Raw genomic sequence first — 20341 nt, forward strand, 5'->3', positions numbered from 1 at the left:
GTCTCCAGCACTCGTACATCATACTTTTGGGGAATATAATACTCTCTCCTTCCACTCCATGAAGCATTAAACATACAACACCCATATTACTGATGAGGAATTTAATGGTGCAGTAGCACAGTGAGAGATGCCTCCTCAATACCTGACAGAATATGTTGCCATCACATCACTAATAGTGGGAAATCAGGCATACTAACAACATTCAACAAGATATGCCAAAAAGGAATTTTGCTAACCCAGAAGAAATAAAGTGTAACAATACAAATTATGAAACTGACAGAAACTTCACAGTTAGGAAATTATTAACTGATTAGCTTAATTGCCCTTCTATGCAAATTAAGTCTTTTGTCTTAGTGTTGGATCGACTTCTAGTAACATGTGAACAAGAAAATGGAATACTGCAGTTGGCTGTTTTAAATACCACCATTTTAGCCATTGCAATAAATGGAATTGTAACTGCCACAGAAACTAATGTTTATTGGCAGTATATGTTGACGAGATCTTTGCTTCTAGTACAGTTCCGCTCCTGGCCGGTCCAACAGATATCTCCAAATGCCTTTACGTGGAACACAGACATAGGTTAAAGCATGGTTGTTGTATTTCATTGATGAAATCACATGTTGTACCCTTTTGCAAACTTAGCCCTTTTCATCCACATTGCAAATTGTACTTATGTCACCAAACATTAACAGTTGTTAACTGTGCCCAGTTCCTGTTCTTACTACTCATTAGTAAACTGGTGTGTGTGTCACACATCAAGTAGACAAAGGCTACTTGTATACAGAAATTTATATTACTTTGGAAATATCTTCTGGGAGGAAATGAAGTCTCCAAAAATTCTGTGTATCATGTACCTTAACTTGACTACTGTTATGGGAGCGTCATTATAGGTCCACTAAGCCATATGCACTAGTATTATTAAGTGCTGTATATCACAGTGGGATCTGGATCACAACAACAGCTTTTGTATATGAACCCAATAGACAGCCTTCTGGTGGAGGTAGGTTATACTCCATTGAAAATAGTGTTTCAGCAACTTCTAATTAATAGTGGGCCTGAAATAAATAAAATGCCAAAATACTTTTGTTATTCAGTCTTCTTCCACATACTAACATTTGGTTATTTAGAGATCATTTATAGAATGGTGGTCAGCTATGTTATGTTTTACTGGTGTTTACAAAGAGCCCTCTTAGGCCCTGGGCACTCAAGCTCTGCTCATGACAACATTAGTCTCACCATAGCACATCCTCTCTCCTGCCACGTGACTGGATCTCAAGCATGCCATTAAGAATGACAGTTACAGGAATTTACCACTATTGATTCTTCTCTGTACTGCAAAAATTTGATGCTTCTGCAAGATATAGGCATATGGTTCCAAAGGTGGATAAACAGTTGGTATCCATATTTCAATAAGAATTTCTTCAAACACTACTCTCTACCAAGTGAATGTAGGCATTTGTGTAGTGGAATTGATAGTTCTACTTTGATTGTTCATCCATATCAAAACTTGCTCCATCCAAGAATCTCTTCAATACTGTGATTCTCAGCAGTCTCCTATATAACCTTTACAGAATAGGGAACACATTTGGAATTGAGCAACATTGGCATCCTAAGTAATGGTCACATTGATGAGGTAACTGAGGCAGTTTGTCAGATGGAACTGTTGATGCTTCGATCCCCCGGAGCTGGTGTAAGGATGTAGTACCTATGTTGCCAGCTTCTGCATAAATTGGAAGAGGTGTGGCAAATAAGCACCTATCTCAACATACTCAGGATGATAACACTAAATAAAAGAATTTATTCTATAGCACTTCCCAAGGAAAGTTGATTTTCCTGTATCATATTCATGCTGTACATTTTAAGCTCGCATGTGGATATATCTTCCTACTAGATACCAGATCAGGTGTCGCTGCATAAAAATTTCAACAATTCAAATATTGTTGAATGCCTAGATGTATGAAAGCCGTGGCACACAGTTAAAACAATCCTTACCACAGATTCTGATGGATGACTAATGCAAACAGTGTTTATTCTAACCCAAGAACACTATGATTTAATGGTTGAACAGTGCCCACACATGGAAGACTAGGACCAACACAATTAGCGATACCCAATTGGCCGGTGGAACCTTGTGTTCCAGCATATATTGACATTACTTCCAATAGGTGTTGCAGCCACCAGGCTGCTCACGCAACTGCTGTTGTGTTAGCAAGCCGGGTGGCCTCTGGCAGATGAATTGAGCACAAACTTCATGCCTGAATTATGAAGCGGTGCGCACACAAAACTGGTAGTTCCAGCACTCTTCTTCCTTTATGAAGAAGTGAGCACTGCGCTCACATCCATTCTTCTGTGGTCGACGTAGGTTGTTGAGTCATGTGATTAGACACCACCGGTGCATAGGGTCATATGTGGCACAAGTGCGGACTGGTGTGCAGTGCGTACCTACCTGTGAGAGGCCATATAGGAGGACAGGCAATGCTGGTGCAGCTTCCATATCCACATCAGAGTCCAGACACAGGGAAGGAGATGGTAGCAGAACTGGTGGCACCAACTGTGCTGGAGGTGGTAGAGATGGAAGCATTGGCTGCAACAGTGTAGCCGGGTTCCCAACATGGCCCCTGACAGCTGAAGAAGGCACCCACAGCAGAAGAGGCAGTTTTGAAAACATTGGCAGTGGCAGTGAAGGCGAGGGCGCTAGCCATGATGTACGAGATGATTCGGCAGATGAAGGCACGAGATGGTGGAGGTGCACGCAGTGTGCAGCCGCCCACACGAGGTCGTATCTGGTCGATGCATCGTGACACCCTCCTCGCAGCCATGTGGATGTCGCAAAGGCTTTGGCCATGCGTAATCTAGATCACTACTGGCATCCATTTTGCCTGTAATTTCATGGTGAACATGGGGTGTGGCAACGCATCAATAGATTCAGTATGGTGGCACAGTGGTTTAATGCCAGTATGTGACACTTCAAAATGCAAATAAATAATTGATGATTGAGAAAGCTCTCTTGTTAAAATTGTACTTTAACCCCGCACACTGTAAAACAGGAAATAGAGCACAAAGGTTTTGCAGATGATCCTCTTTAAAGTCACCAGACAATACTGTGTCATCTTAATAGTTGATGCAGGAGAGAGAGAGAGAGAGAGAGAGAGAGAGAGAGAGAAAAAGAAAAACTAAAAAACTGCTGGTGCTCATGCCTCACCGAAAGACAAATGCCGGCGTGGATAAAACCTAAATGGGGCATTGATAACTAGATGGCATTTAGATTTCTCATCTACCAGCAGCCGTAGATATGCATGTGCCAAGTCAGTCTTTGAACAATAATGCCCCCCACCCCCCACCCCATCCCAATAATTTTGCTAACAGCTCATCAGGGCAATACAAAGGACTGGTCTCAATCATTGACTGTACATTAATAGATTTTAAAATCCACCTCAGAGGCATAATTTACTGGTAGGTTTTTTACTGTCACCTTTGTGTTGACCATTCACTGGAGGAAATAGGTTGAATAACATCAAGGGATTTAAGATTGATCTAATTCTGCATCTGGTTGATCCCGTAAAGTTACTGGCACCATGCGGGCCCAGGAAAAACAGGGGCAGACAAACTGTTTCATAGTAATACAGGTCTGAAATTCTGTTGCACAACCCAGTCCCAGAGAAAACAGAGAGGCAAATTTGGCACAGAGAGCACCTTACTGTTGATATGGAACTTTATCAAAAACCACATGCATTTCATCATTGATGGAGAATCCAAACAGCTTAAAAGCATCCAAACCAAACAGATTTTCAGTGTAAGCATTGTCAGCAAATAGGAATGTTAGTGAATGAACCACAGCCTTGTAAGTCACAGCTTCAGAAAACTGTCCAAGAATGGGAATCTGTTGCTTGTGTTAACTCACCAGCTTGTGTGACACTGGAGTCAGAGGGACAGAACCCAAATCTACGTAAATCTGAGATTTCATTGCTGTTCCACTCGTGTCCACCTGCATTTGAACGGTTTGTTAAACACATGCATTTCAGTGTATAACTTGTGTTATGACACTGTCACTGCTGACTCACCGAGCACATTCATGTTCATTTCATCCTCACTGAGGTTTGGAAAGGAGTTACATACAGAAGCAAAGTGACCTTTCTTATGGCACCTGTTACACATTGCCCAGTGCTTGAGACATGTGGTCCATTCATGTTGAATGAAGCAGTGCGGGCATGAGACCAGCAGAGCATGTGACTGTTGCTGTTGTACATGTGACTGTTGCTGTTGTACATGTGACTGTTGCTGTTGTACATGTGACTGTTGTTGTTGTAATGTGGACTGTTGTTATTGTAGACGATGATTACATGTACGATGCTGAGATGTCTGCTGGACTGTTGCAATAGTGTCTGTTCCATTTCAAACTGACTGAAGTCTGGGAGGGGGTGAGAGGAACTGATTTGTGAAACTTTGGACCAGACTTCTGTCTGACTACTTGCAGCCTGTGAAACTTCAAATGACTGATCTATGTTCAATACACCTGCAAGTGTAGAATTTTCACACTGTAGAGCTTGCTTTCGAACTTCCCTATCAGGAGCAAAACCTATGATTTGCATTTGTCACAAAGTTATGACGATGTCTAAGACCACGTAGTTCTGCTGCCCATGGCCTGTATGACTGTTTTGGCTGTTTTTGGGAGAGGTAAAACTCCACATGAGTAGCAATAATGAGAGTATGTTTACAGTGATAGGTGGAAAGTAGTAGCTCACACAGCTGACTGAAAGAAAGAATTGAAGGTTTTTGTAAGGGAGTGAGCTGACAACAACTGATAATGCAAGATGAAATTTACTACAAGAGAAGGACCTTGCACAGGTTTATGTCTGTTACCCAAGATACCTGGAAATGTTGCCGCATGTGTTTTTTGTAAGCATCCCAGTCTTCTGGTGCATCATTGTTTGGAGGAAACAGCAGTGAATATGTTGTTGATGGGGCCGCAGGTTTTGCCAATGTAGTTGTTAAACTGGAAATAGCAAATGTCAGCACCTGCTGTTGCTCAAAAAGTGATTTAAGCACTGCCTCTCCAGGAATTAAACTCAAAGAACCAATGACGGAAGTGAAACGTGGAGCTGAATCTCATTCTCATCGCCAAAAAAGTGTTCTGACCCAAGAACACTCTAAACTATTGCTCAAACAGTACAAGCACATGGAAGACAAGGTACAATACAATTATCAATACACAAATGGCCAGAGGAGCCTTGCGCTCCAGCCTATATGGACATTAGATCCAACAGGGGGCACGACTGGCAAGCTGCGTAAGCACTGCTGTCGTATTAGCAGGCCATATGGCCTCTAGTGACCAAATCGAGCACAAACTTTACACACGAACTGTGAAGTGGTGTGCGCACACACAAAATTGGTAGTTACAGTACTGTTAAAATAACTACAAGAAAGCAGTTATTATCACAAGTCTAATTTCCTTGTTAGGAAAATTGAATTTCTCAATAGATACAACTTGAGAACCCTGTATCCCTGGAGGCTTTCAATCCTAGTGTATTTCATATGTTCATTACCATCTTCTTCATTTTTTCTTTACTGTACTTTTTATTTAATCATGTCTCTTCATTTACCATATTCGTATTTCAATAATTTGTTACATAGGTAGAGCACCACCATTTAATGCCATAAATTGCCTTTTTCCTCCAGAAATCAGAAAAACCACATGTAATGTCTCTCTTATCGTGCCCTCTGCAACAAGATTCTGTTCTGGGAGAAAGGGGAAGGGGTGGTTCACAGGCCATTCTTATACTGACATGCAATCTCTTATACAGCTATTAGTGTTACTAGGAAATGAGTGACTAATAACCCCATTGTTAAATCTGATTAATCCAAATTCTTTCACTACAGTTTTAAGAATTTTTGTGAAGCATCTTTTCAGTGGAGAAAGAGTAGTAATGCAAAAAATTTTTAAATTCAGTTGCAGACAACCATATCGCCAATGTGACATTTAATATGCTCTGACAGATTGTTGAGGTCTTACGTAGCCTTGTGTATTAGTCCTTTCTGTGTTAATGTTAATTTATTGATTTATTTAGGGAGATTGTATTTGATCCTAGTGTGACATTGTAACATACTTATATAACACAGGTGGTTTTTTTTTTGTTTTTTTGTTTTTTTTTTTTTTTTTTTTTTTTTGGGAAAGAGAAATGATGATGTATATGTTGTAAAGCATTTTTCAAGGTACGAAATTCTGTTATTAAGATGGCTCTGCTGGATATTCTAGAACAAGCAACCAGTATAATTTTTTTTAATGCTTCAGTATGCTAAAAACTCTACCACCGTAAGTCCAACTTCCCCAATAAATGTTTTATATCACCTATCTCAGGAATCGTGCATACTGAAAATGTGACTGACCTAAGACATTATATTAATAGTAGGATATGGATTTTCCACATAATGTAACTCTTTCTACTTCAAATTATTCATCGATAATAGTAGACTATTTTTATACCTCTTGAGGTTTAAGAAGCTCTGAATTATGTATACTGAGTCTCATCAGATATCTTATTAACTACTTTTCAGTAAGAAAACTGCTACTAGTTTTTATTCCTATGCTTGTATTAACTGTAAAAAGGACAAAATTTGCACCTTCTGACAATGCAAATGAAATTTTTTACATATATGAGAAACAACAGAGGATCCAAAATAGAACTCTGTGGTGTGCCGCGTTTGATTCGCTTTCCAGATTACAACATTCAAACCTGCATGTGGCCATCCTGATTTAGGTCACTCCAGCCAAGTGTCAGGATGGTTCCTTTGAAAGGGCATGGCTGCATTTCTTCCCCATCCTTCCCTAATCTGATGAGACCGATAACCTCACCTTTTAATCTCCTCCCCCATTTCAACCCAGTCCAACCTATGTCTGATTGGTTCACATTCTGAGTGCATATTTCAACATGAACAACATGGAACTGAAGCATTTTGTTTTCTCCCATGCATATAAGACAAAATGAAACTGATATGCCTATTATTCCATAATATCTAAAACGTTACATCTGTATCTACTTGTACACTCTGCAAGGTACTGTCTTTTGCACGGTGGATGGTACATTGTATTTTTTATTTTCTGTTTTGTCCATTTGCATATGGAGCGAGGGAAAAGTGGCTATATAGGCCTCTGTATAGACCCTAAAATCTCTCTTATTCTCATGACAGCTACATATGATATAAGGTGGTGTCAGCATAGTCATGCAGTCTTCTTTGAATATGAATTGTCGAAATTAATGCATTGTGGCTTCACAATTTTTCATCAAAGATTTCCATTTAAGTTCCCTTAGCATTACTGTTGCACTTTCATATTGACTCTGCCAACCTGTGGTGTATCCTAGCCGAATGTCTCAGAATTTGTTTGATGCCCGTCGTCATGCCTACTTGAAAAGGACCCTCAGCACAGCAACAGTACTCTAGATTTGGTCACAGTAGCATCTTGTAGGTGATTTGTTTTACAGACATGTTGCATTTTTCCAGAATCTTTCCAACAAATTGAAGTTTTTCATTTGCCTTCCTGACTGAATACCGATTTTCTGTAACTGTCCCATTTCATATCGCATCCTAGTATTTCTCCTAAATACTTGTGCAGTGTGTTGTGTTGAAGATATTCTCCACTAAGCTTCTAGTCTGATGTTATTTGGTTCTTTCTCTTTGTTGTAGGCATTATGTTACATGTATTCCCATTTAAAGCGAGCTGCAATTCATTTCACCATGTGGAATTTTTGCGCAAGTCTATCTGCAGTAGAACAGTGCCCATCTGCTATAACTTACCAAGTCCTGTCAGTCAAATGTTCATCGAGTTAATCACATATATGTTCAGAGGTACTCTGTATGATTGTATCTTGGCTATGATGAGACATCATGATTCACACGATCCGAAACAATACACAAATAAACGAATACTCTCAATCTTATAAATTTTGGTTAATTGATTCTAGTATATCATCTACACAGCCAATTCAGTTCACAATCATGTTTGAAATCCAATTTATTTGCTACTTTATTTTTTTTAAAGTGGGAGTTTTATAAGTTCTGTTGTGCACTGTATTTTCAAATACTGTCTCTCATGAGATGAGTCAGTAAGTCTTTATCAATGTTTTATCACCTTGTTTGTGAAGTGACTTGATAATGGCATATTTAAATGTGTTTGGGAAGATGTTGCTTTGAAAAGATTCATTATTTAAGTAAATTAAAACATTACAGCATTCAGCTGAACTGATTTTATTTTACCACTAATTACAATGTAATCACTAGGCTAAGCGTTTAGTTTTAAGAGAGTTGAAAACTTATTTTGGAGATGTAGCAAATAGTTGAATTTTATCAAACTTTTGGAACGCTGAAACTGTAGGCTACCTAAAAAGTATGTTGTCAGGCTTAATTTGTCTCCTACACACAGAAAAAAGTCATTAAAAGTATCTGCAATTTTGGGAACTATCATTGATCACTTCATTGTTTACCTCATTTCCTCACTAATTTTTCCTGTCCCATTGTTGTGCACTGTTGCAAATAGGTCTTACTTGTTGCCAGGGGAGCTTATTTTTTTCTTGAATAGGATACTTTTTGATGATCTGATGACTTGGCTTGTAATTTTACAAACAATTTGTAACGTGAAATAAGCCCATTATCCACTGTGTCCCTTGATGCTAAGTAAACTCTTCTGATAGTCTGAGTAATATTCTGATACCCGACAAAAAGTTTGAAGTGATAAATTGAAGCAGATAGTCTGAATATAAGAAGTCAGTAACAAGTAGTGAAAAGGAAAAATAAATTATCGAAACTTGTCAAATGTAAAGCTGGATATGTTTTTACAATAGGTTTAATCCTGTAATAAAGGGTGTACATAAAGTCCGGGAACACTTCCAATTATTTATTGCATGAGAACCAAATACTGTACAGATATCATACATATGTCATTTTGAAGAGAAACCCTGAAAGTGTTTTTTAAATGTATACTGCCAAAGCGTAGTTTGGTAGTTTGCCGATAGTCAGCGCTAGTTGCAAACATGGCGAGTTCAGGTGCGGAGTGAGCTTTCTGTATGTTGGAGTTTGACAAAAACAAGTGTGCTACAGCTGTTGAACGTATGTTTAGAACCGTGTACAGTAAGAAGCCACCAACAAGGGAGACCATTTACCTCTGGCACAGAAATTCGTTACGACGGGTTGCTTGTGCCCAGCAAAGAGAAGCGGATGTCCCAGTGTGAGTGAAGTGAATGTGGAGCGCGTACGAGATTACCGTATTAATGTCTGCCGGGTCACTCCTGGTTCGCATATCAAATGTTTGTAATTTAAAAAAAATGAATAAATAAAATAAAATAAAACAGAGTTTCTCTTCAAAATGCAATATGTATGACATATGTACAATGTTTAGTTCTTGTGCAATAAATAATTGAAAGTGTTCCCGAATGTTGTATACACCCTTTTATGTGCTAAGAAAAGAATCTTGTTGTTTGATTTATTGCTTTACAATTGCTGAGCTATAACTATTTAAGACATATGATTCTTCAGATGTAATATATATTCACTTTTCTGATTAAAACAGGAATTGTCAAAATCATTACTTTCATGATGGTACACTGCTGCAGTATGTGGTGGCCACCAGCAGAATCCATTAGTGGCTTTATTAACTTGGCCGTTTTCATGCTATTTAGTGGATTGACAATATGTAATTTCCTAAATGCCATTTTTGATGGCCCAGGATACCTACCACCAAACTGGCAACCAGTGAGTAATCTACTCAACAGTTTCTTTACTGTAGATGTAAATTAATTGGGACTTCAATGTAATTATCTTCACATATTGTTATGGTGAAATGCACTGAAACACACTATGCAGGTTTATGACCAAATGTAACCAGTTATTATCATTAAATGTAACCAGGTATATGTATTGAACCACTTATTATTATTGAATCTTTATCAGATTAAGTAGTGTTAGTAAGGTCAGTTTTGGGTCAACCTTGTTTTGTCATGAGCTAGTGTCACTTAAAACTCTTTCAAAATTCAGAATCAGTGTTGTTAATTAGTTTTGTACATTTCTAGCAGTAACTGAAGACTTTGTTCTTTTCTCTTTTGATGGTGGATAGGAGAATCCAGATGATTCGGAATACCTGCAGTTCTGTAATGTGTGTCATGGTTATAAAGCTCCAAGATCTCACCATTGTGGGAAATGTAAGTATATGGGTTTTGCTGGGAGCCAGGAAAGTTTCTTTGGCACTGGTTTTTATCTTGAGCATTTCTTAAAATGCATGGTTGGAAACAAAAGTAAACAACTGTAAAATGTTTGTATTGCTGTCGGCTGCCAAATGAATGCAGACATTAACGTAACACACTATTTTGACAAGAGCACCATGTCATCATCTTCAGGTGATACTGTAGAATGAGCAGCTTTGCTACATTGTGCATCCTTTATAGTCTTAATACTCCCTACCCCCTTCCTCACTGCAGGGCCGAGCATCGTGTCAGGTGGTGTGGTGGAGGGGATGCACTCACTGAATGCTGGGTGTGAACTCTGCTCCCTTAGTGCTTCTGTCATCCCGGTGGGTTCGGAAATCATTCGCAGTCAAGAGTGTGACTGCAGTTGATTGAGTAGTGGGTTCCGTGCTTCACTGAGAGTGAAACGGCTATCTCTAAGGATCAGGCTATAGACAGCTTGCATGTAAACAGGTTCTGTTAGAACACAGTCGCAAAATGATGAAGGCTGTTGTAGCTCTTCTGTTTGTTCATACTTCAATTTTATTCGTATCTCATGGAGTTCCTTGTAGCTGTACGATCTGCAAACACAGATTTTGTTGGTTGCTTGAGTTCAGTATGTCTCCCGTGCTCCTGGCACCTGTCATCTTCTGTCTGCACAGTCTGCCAAATTTATACCTTATCATATTTGAATGGAATGTGATAGACACACAGTTACCCCAAGTCATCCTTACCAAACAGAATAATGCATGTGTGTTTGGAAGTTGTCAGAGAAAGCATTTAATGTCATGTTGTGTCAAAATTGTCAGTTTTGTTCAACACTTTGCCAACTTATGATGGATACACCATTGTCTTAACCATATTGTTGTGTTCTATTTTCTCGGACTGCACCTTCTGCCTGAAAGTCGTATGTCTCCCTCCGTACCCATTCTCCTTGAATACATCCTTAGTCCGCAGTATCTTGGCTCAGTGTAACATTAAATGCCTTTTCTGTCCACCTCTGAAAGTTTGTGCCCTATTAGGTACAGTGATGGGGTTTCATAAACTGGGTTTCTACTGTAGTTCATCCAAGTTGGTGGGGCAGACATGAGCAGACTGTGCAGACAATCAAAGAAATGTGCCGGAAGCACAGGAGACACACCAAACTCAAGCAACCGAGAAAATCTATGGTTGCGGAACATTATGTTGCTACAAGGGATTGAATGAAATATGAACAAATGGAGCTGCGAAGATAGACTGTGTTCATTGTGGGTCTGTATTCTAAAGGAGGCTGTTGAAATACAAGTGACTGATAGCCTGAGGAATAAAGGCAGTGGCTTTACTCTCGGTAAAATATGGGAAGGCAAGTCTTCTCATTGTGAGGATGCTCTGCCTGTCCTCTTATTACCAGAGTCATTAACACATCACAAAGTTATGATTTCATTCATAGGCAGTATTTTTGCAGTAAGGTGGTATATATTTTTGCAATATGAAATTGTCATCACTGTGACAGATTAATCTGTCATGAGTGGAACTCTACAAACCTTAGGAAAATATAATTTATTAGAAAATGGCAGCAGAGGCTTTTTATCACATGCATAACTATTTTAGTATACCTTAATTATATAAAAGCACATAAAAAGTATTTGTTCAGTGCTTCTAGTGCATCAACTTGACATTTATATATGTGTGATTAATTCACTATAAGAAAATCTGTGGTTGTAATTATTGCATACAGTGTGTATGTTTGGTGATATGTCATGGCATTATGCTTCATTAATGAAGATATTTATATCTGCTTATATGTGCTATAAGCCAATATTTATTATTTTTTGTAGTATGCTTCTAGTACTTTACATACCTGTTTGACCATTTTCTACTGATGAATTTTTTCCTAAATTTCAATATAAAATTGTGAAGTTGACAACTGTATTTCATTTTGAGAAAACGTCACAAACCCCTCTGTGCCCTTTAGTCAGTAGTGGAAATATACCCAAAAGAGAGAATGATTCATAACATTCAAGACACTGTCGTAAACATTCAGAACCAAGGGAAAGCAGTATACTTGTTGGATCTCGTGAAATGGGAATCAGGGGCAGTGACATAGGGATGCAGGAGCCAAAGATGCATGTTGGGATAGCACAGAATAAGATCATCCAGTCCCCTTCATGCTCTTATCTTACTAATGAGAAGAAAAGATGTGAGTATGCGAAGAAGAGCATTTTCTAATAATGATCAACAAGCTGTAATCAATAAATCACAGCATTTGACCACAATACTTGTTCTTCCACCCACAGAGATGGATGGAAGTGGTGATGTCCAAACTGATAAATGACCTTTTCCCACAATCTGCAGCTACCCTTTTAGACAAAATGATCCTCCAGTATACAGTGTGTGCAATATAACCTTGTCTTTTAGCTAAATGCATTTTATTTTGTAACAAAGACTGGCCTTTAGATTTTCCAAAGATTTGTCATCAATTGTAGCTGACAACACTATTATTGTAAAACTTTCAAAATTTTATCTTTTGTGGGGCCTGCTCTTATGGAATGTTTTTTATCAAGTGAACAACCAGTCACAATTAGTCAGTAGTGTGATTTTTACCTCTCGTATTTTCTCAGGTATGATCTTTTTTACTATGAACATGTAGTCAAACGAACATAAAACCAAGATGTTAAAAAGTTGTTAATGTAATTTGTGAGCAGTCAGTTTTAACTATTTTTTTAATGGCCTTGCTACTTTTCAAAGGTGTAATGGTGAGGACTCATTGTGTTTTCCCTCTCAGATACACATTTTTCTTACTATCCATTTTCATAGTATTGTATTCTATGTAATTACTCTCCATCATTCGTAACAGCATGCTTTGTCAATTTTAACTTCCAACCATTCGAAGGGATGATGTGGAGCGATGCCAACCTCTCATCACCACCACTATCACAGTAGGATTACTTCTGAATGGTTACTTTGTGCATTTCACAAAATTCATACATTTATAATCGGCAAGGGCACTCATAAACATGTTGTTGAGCATCATCATACTCCTTGGATTTTGTCCCATCTATAAAGGTGTGCCTATCGGTAGATATTCAGGTTAGTGAACACGTATTGCTTCTGAATTACTATTTTATTAATCCTAATGCACCAGATTGTGTGATTGTATTTTAATCCTCAAATTTTATCTTTTGACTGTACTACCGTAGTGTATCTTCTGTTTTATGCTAGATGCTATATTATTGACTGATAAAATTATTTAACTAGATGGATAAAAATCTACTCGCCAAGATTGTTGTGATTGACAAGCTTTTGGAGCCAGTGTCTCCTTCTTCAGGCAGAAGGGTTGAAGGGGAAGGAAGAAGGGTGAAGGAAAAGGACTGGAGAGGTCTAGGAAAAGGGGTAAATTTTGGGAAAGTCACGCGGAACTGCGGGTCAGGGGAGACTTCCCATACAAGATGAGAAGGATGGCCAACCACAACAATCTTTTAGTTTTATCATTACCAGATTATTGACTGAGTGGTAGAAATTTTGGTTTATTTGTAATTGTGATGGAAACGGTTTTGTTGTAATAGAGGGAAACATTCCACGTAGGAAATATATATCTAAAAACAAAGATGATGTGACTTACCAAATGAAAGTGCTGGCAGGTCGACAGACACACAAACAAACACAAACATACACACAAAATTCAAGCTTTCGCAACAAACTGTTGCCTCATCAGGAAAGAGGGAAGGAGAGGGAAAGACGAAAGGATGTGGGTTTTAAGGGAGAGGGTAAGGAGTCATTCCAATCCCGGGAGCGGAAAGACTTACCTTAGGGGGAAAAAAGGACGGGTATACACTCGCACACACACACATATCCATCCACACATATACAGACACAAGCAGACATATTTAAAGACAAAGAGTTTGGGCAGAGATGTCAGTCGAGGCAGAAGTGCAGAGGCAAAGATGTTGTTGAATGACAGGTGAGGTATGAGTGGCGGCAACTTGAAATTAGCGGAGATTGAGGCCTGGTGGATAACGGGAAGAGAGGATATATTGAAGAGCAAGTTCCCATCTCCGGAGTTCGGATAGGTTGGTGTTAGTGGGAAGTATCCAGATAACCCGGACGGTGTAACACTGTGCCAAGATGTGCTGGCCGTGCACCAAGGCATGTTTAGCCACAGGGTGATCCTCATTACCAACAAACACTGTCTGCCTGTGTCCATTCATGCGAATGTTGCTGGTCACATAGAATGCGTCACAGTGTAGGCAGGTCAGTTGGTAGATCACGTGGGTGCTTTCACACGTGGCTCTGCCTTTGATCGTGTACACCTTCCGGGTTACAGGACTGGAGTAGGTGGTGGTGGTGGTGGGAGGGTGCATGGGACAGGTTTTACACCGGGGGCGGTTACAAGGGTAGGAGCCAGAGGGTAGGGAAGGTGGTTTGGGGATTTCATAGGGATGAACTAAGAGGTTACGAAGGTTAGGTGGACGGCGGAAAGACACAGGCAGACAGTGTTTGTTGGTAATGAGGATCACCCTGTGGCTAAACATGCCTTGGTGCACGGCCAGCACATCTTGGCACAGTGTTACACCGTCCGGGTTATCTGGATACTTCCCACTAACACCAACCTATCCGAACTCCGGAGATGGGAACTTGCTCTTCAATATATCCTCTCTTCCCGTTATCCACCAGGCCTCAATCTCCGCTAATTTCAAGTTGCCGCCACTCATACCTCACCTGTCATTCAACAACATCTTTGCCTCTGCACTTCTGCCTCGACTGACATCTCTGCCCAAACTCTTTGTCTTTAAATATGTCTGCTTGTGTCTGTATATGTGTGGATGGATATGTGTGTGTGTGCGAGTGTATACCCGTCCTTTTTTCCCCCTAAGGTAAGTCTTTCCGCTCCCGGGATTGGAATGACTCCTTACCCTCTCCCTTAAAACCCACATCCTTTCGTCTTTCCCTCTCCTTCCCTCTTTCCTGATGAGGCAACAGTTTGTTGCGAAAGCTTGAATTTTGTGTGTATGTTTGTGTTTGTTTGTGTGTCTGTCGACCTGCCAGCACTTTCATTTGGTAAGTCACATCATCTTTGTTTTTAGATATATAAACGGTTTTGTTGTATATAGATAGTCAAAACTGGCTGATGCTTACTTGTATTTTTAAATTTTAAATGTTAACAATGAAAAGGATAGTTGCTACTTACTGTATAGCAGAGGTGCGGAGTTGTAGATAGGCACAACAAAAAGACTGTCACACTGTGTGTGTTTCTTGTCTATTTTTGACAAAGGCCTTGTTCGCCGAAAGCTTATTGTGTGACAGTCTTTTTTGTTGTGCCTGCCTGTCACTTAGCATCTCTGCTATATGGTGACTAGCAATTATCCTTTTCATAATATTGTTACATTCAATCCTGGATTTTCCATTGTTTAAAATTTTAAATGTGCATTACACCTCAGCTATTTGATTTTAAAAAGTTGGAGCAAGTATGTTTCTAATTTATTTCTTCAGCATTAAATTAATTTCTTCCTAACCCAAAGTAATTTTCCTAGCAATTCAATACTTACAAATCTTTGAAGTCAGTATGATTGTTAATTGCCAAAGTTACTCCACAAAGTCGTAGTGTAATATGACTGTTAATTTTCAATTATACCAAGCATCTTTCTCATTATGTATTGTTACTTTGTCATTCCCAACTTTGTGACTATAAAAGAAAAATGTAAGAAGAATATTTCATATTTTAGATATTTAAACTTAAAATGACTATTTCTCTATCCTTAAAGAGAAAAACAATTGGAATTTCTGTTATTGGCAGGTGGTCACTGTGTGATGAAGATGGATCATCACTGTCCATGGATCAACAATTGTGTGGGACATCGTAACCATGGGTATTTTACTGCCTTTTTATTTTTTGCTGTATGTGGCTGCTTGCAAGCAAGCATTGAGCTGACGTGCTGTTTGTACAGAGCACTTAATCGGGTAAGTATACTGGACCCCTATTATCAAGCAGATGAGATCTTTTCTATGCTTGTTTAATATTCAAAATGTATCAGTTTTGAGATGTGGGAAATTATTTAACAGTGTAAGTGGTCAGAAGCAATTTATTAAATTAGTGGAATAACTGAGCACTATTATTAAGAGAAATTTTTCCTCTTGTTGCTTTCTGCCTGTGTAAAGTCTTGTCTTCTATCAGAAAAACAAAGAGCTTTGAACAACATATATATGCTTATATTAGCTCCTCATTGCTTGTAAACAGGCACAGACTGAGGTTTGATGAACTGCTATAGGTTGAAAATTGTAATGGTGTGACCATGATTGTGTAAAGATACAAGTTAATTTTTACAAAAAGTGAAAACAGCAACTAGCTACCAATATTAATGCAGTTTATTAAGAACAAATAGTGCTCTCCTCATGGCATTGAGGCCGTCCTGTCCCAAAGGTCCTGGACGGTTCTGAAAAGCTTATAATGTTCATTTCCAAAACCTTAATTATAAGGCTCAGGAACATTATTTGCAAATAGAAAAGGAAATGGTGGCTATCACATATGAAGTGCGTAAGTACTATATTTTCTTTTTGGGAATACTACAAGCCTTTGTGGTCTTGGTTGGGCCCAAGGCTAAACTTTCAGAACAAACAGCTCACGATCTTCATTATTGTATCTTACACTTTTCAAATTACCAGCACTTGATACATTACTGCCCACCCTATCAACATTCTAAGGCATACTCCCCATGTGTCCAGATTTCAAATTTGACAGTTGTTTTCAGATTGACTGCCACAAAGAGCAGTACTTGGAAGGCTTTCCGATAAAATTCAGAAGAGAGTTAGTTGGACTGTCCTCAGGGGCTCAGCATTTGTTTGCTGGGCACAGGTTTGGCAAGCCCAGAGTTCCTGAGCTGGGGACTGCCAAGCACCGCCAGTCCCCTGTTGCCCTAAGCTCTGGGGATGCTTCAGCAACCACTTTGGAACGTTGTGTGTCAGAGAGAACAGGAATCTTGACTTGACCACCTGGATTGTGAGGAAGGTAAAAACCTCTATGAAAATCCTCTTAATTTCAAGGTATTCTGCACGTTGATGAGGTGCGTGGCTGATGAGGTGGAGCAGTCGTTAGTGGGCAACCTCTGGGGAACCTGCTGCACCTCAGTTGTATAAGGCTTACCTAGGCATGTGTGCTCTGTCTAGGTGGGCTTTCTATTTCCCTGGTTGTTTATGGATCCCTCTAAGTTTTCTGTTCCACCTCTCAGCAGAATGCGTGGGCTGCTGGTAGGTACTAAGACCCAATCAAATAAGAGGGCTTGTGCAGCCAGTCCTCTGGACTCAGGGATATTAAAGAATTCAAGCGGGTTCAGTAACAGAATGCATGCTGCTGGCCAGAGAGGTTTTTATTGGCTGCGTGGAAAGAGGGGGGTTTTGAAAAAGTATCACCTTTTTACATTCAAAAGAGTTAGAGGCGATTGCTGGTAATTTAAAATCAGTTAAGTCGTTATGAAATGACACACTGTTGGTGGAATCATCTAATTCTCAACAAATAACAAACCTCCAGAAGGCTGAAAACCTTGGGTAATATGCCATTGAGACTGAGCTCCACTCCACATTTAACTACAGTAAAGGTGTTGTGACCTGCAGAGACCTGGTGGACATCCATCTTCTTTGGAAGACCTGAAAGTTGAATGGACCCTAGGAGGCATTTTAAATGTGCAGAATATTATTAAGAGCACAGGGTGTTGTGATTACATCCAACTCGTTAATCATCACTTTTAATAGCACAGAACTCCCTGAACATATTAAGGCAGGATTTCTTCACGTAACTATATGAGGCTCTTCGTCCCCAGTCCACCACACTTGAATGTAAGGGAGAAGCCACTTGTGGCAAATATGGTGAGGCTGCCCGTGAAGTAGTCAGATGTTCATCTCCTCCATAGTGTGTGAACTGCAGTGGGGCTAACCCTGTTTTGAGTAGGGACTTCTGTGTCTTCCTTGAAAAACAGAAGATATGGGAGATTAAAACCATATGATGGATTCCCTGTGGTGAGGCCAAGAACATGTACAAGACCATAAAGCCCGCAACATTTGCTACCTTCTTTGCATCAGCTATTAAACAGCCAGTACAGAAAACTGATGCTGCTACACAATCAGAGATAGCTAGTGTTATCACTAGTATCTGCATTTGTCAGTGTACTTGTGCTGCTACAGTTACTTCATAGTCTACCTTCCTCCAAAAACATTGGAAAAGTCTGTGGTCACTAACATTGCAAGGCTCCCTGCTCCACCTACAGTTCAGTGGGGTTCATCGTCCAATGCTGCCATTACCACTGGTGCGGTTGAGGCGAAATTTTTCCAAACCAAAAATGCAGGAGTTTGCTAAACAAATAGCAGGTGAAACATAGGAAACAGTATACTCAGAGGTAGATGCAAATGATAAATTCAAGAACTTCATGACACTGTTCAAACAAAAATTTTAAGAGATCTTTCTTAAAGTGTTACGTCCGTTCTCAACAGCTGAACAAATCAAATGGGTGACGAAAGGTATCAAAAAATCATCTCAAACACTGAAGTACCTCAGCTATATCAAACACAGTCAAAGAAATCCATCTTTCTATTCTTTTATAAAAGGTGTAGGAAAACATACAGGAAAGTGTTGTGTGCTGCTAAGAGGGCTCACAACTCCAAACTGGTGCTGAGTGCTGAAAACAAAAGCAAAGCAGTCTGGAAGATTGTAAAACAGGAAACCGGCAACAGAAAAATGAATGTGTCAAACATAAAAATAAAAAAAAGACAGGATCCTAATGAAAGATCCAAAATATTTGGCAAGTAAATAATTATTTCAGCAGTATAGGTACAAAATTATGCAAAAATTGCAAAAAGTCCCTCAGATCACAAAGCTAAACAAAAGTGTACCACATTCAATGGTATTACTGCCCACAACAAAGGAAGAAGTGTACAAAGTAGTTTGCAAACTGAAAAATAAAAATTCAGCTGGTTTAGATGAAGTTCCAATTTTTCTAATTAAAGACTGTATAGAGAGCCTGTTACCACCATTAGTTTATATTATATTGTATTGTATGTTTATTGGTCCTGTGAATCATACACTGTATAGGGGTACATAATGATATAGGACAAGTCAAATAATTTGCAATAAAGTTTAACAGAAAAAGCTGTTGTATGGTTTTCAGTATATAGCAATATAACTCTAACATATGGGCATAACATTTCACAAATAAATTTTACATGCACACATTTCATACTTTTGGCCTTGATTGTATAAACTATTTAACATTTTTCACATATTTACATTGTAGATAAAAATTCATCAACACTATAGTAACAATTCTGTAGCAAGTAGTCACTCACTGCAGTTTTGAATTTATGCATGCCAGTTATTGCCTTAATTTCTTTAGGTAGTTTGTTATACAGTTCTTTTCCTGTTTGCAAGGGTCCTTTTTGTTTTAGTGTTGTATGTGAAAACTGCATATGTAAATCTTGATTATCATTCAAGCAGGGTTACTTTCCTGACTACTTAAAATATGCTAAAGTACTGCCTCTCTTCAAAAAAGGACACACAGGAAATATAGTAAATTATAGGCCACTCTCACTGCTCTCGTGCTTTGCAAAAATAATAGAAATTATTGTGAAAGATAGACTTATTAGCTAATTAAATAAGCACAACCTCCTAGCCAAGGACCAGTTTGGATTCTGAACAGGGAAAGGCACAGAAGCAGCAACAGCATATCTCACTAAATATATCCCAGAAGCACTCGATAAAGGAAACTATACAACAGGTATATTTCTCGATCTAACCAAAGCTTTTGACACAGTGGATCACAAAACACTATTGGTTAAGCTAGATGAACCAGGAATAAGGGGGATTGTAAAAAAATGGTTCCAGTCATATCTAGAAAATAGAATACAGATGACTGAAATAACACATTTATCATGTAACTCCAACTGTATTGAAAAACATATTTCTGACCTCAAACATATAAATATAGGTATACCACAGGGTAGTGTCCTAGGTCCAGTACTATTTCTAATTTATATTAACGATTTCCCACAAAGTATAAAGCATGAGCATACAATATTGTTTGCAGATGACTCTAATGTGCTAATTAGTGACACATCACATGTAGATCTAAGAGAGAAAGCTGAAGAAACACTAAAAAGTGTATATGAGTGGG

General features: G+C 38.9%; 1 protein-coding gene across 1 annotated transcript in view; it reads left to right on the plus strand.

Annotated features, from left to right (window-relative positions):
- The window catches only part of LOC126477335 (palmitoyltransferase ZDHHC6-like), a 118952-nt gene that overhangs the window by 31956 nt on the left and 66655 nt on the right, over positions 1-20341 (plus strand). Inside the window, 3 exon segments of the mRNA XM_050103609.1 lie at positions 9560-9741; positions 10103-10187; positions 15982-16145. Of these exon segments, the coding sequence (XP_049959566.1) occupies positions 9560-9741; positions 10103-10187; positions 15982-16145 (431 nt within the window).

Source organism: Schistocerca serialis, chromosome 1 (assembly GCF_023864345.2).
Source record: "Schistocerca serialis cubense isolate TAMUIC-IGC-003099 chromosome 1, iqSchSeri2.2, whole genome shotgun sequence".
In the NCBI taxonomy this organism is placed as follows: domain Eukaryota; kingdom Metazoa; phylum Arthropoda; class Insecta; order Orthoptera; family Acrididae; genus Schistocerca; species Schistocerca serialis.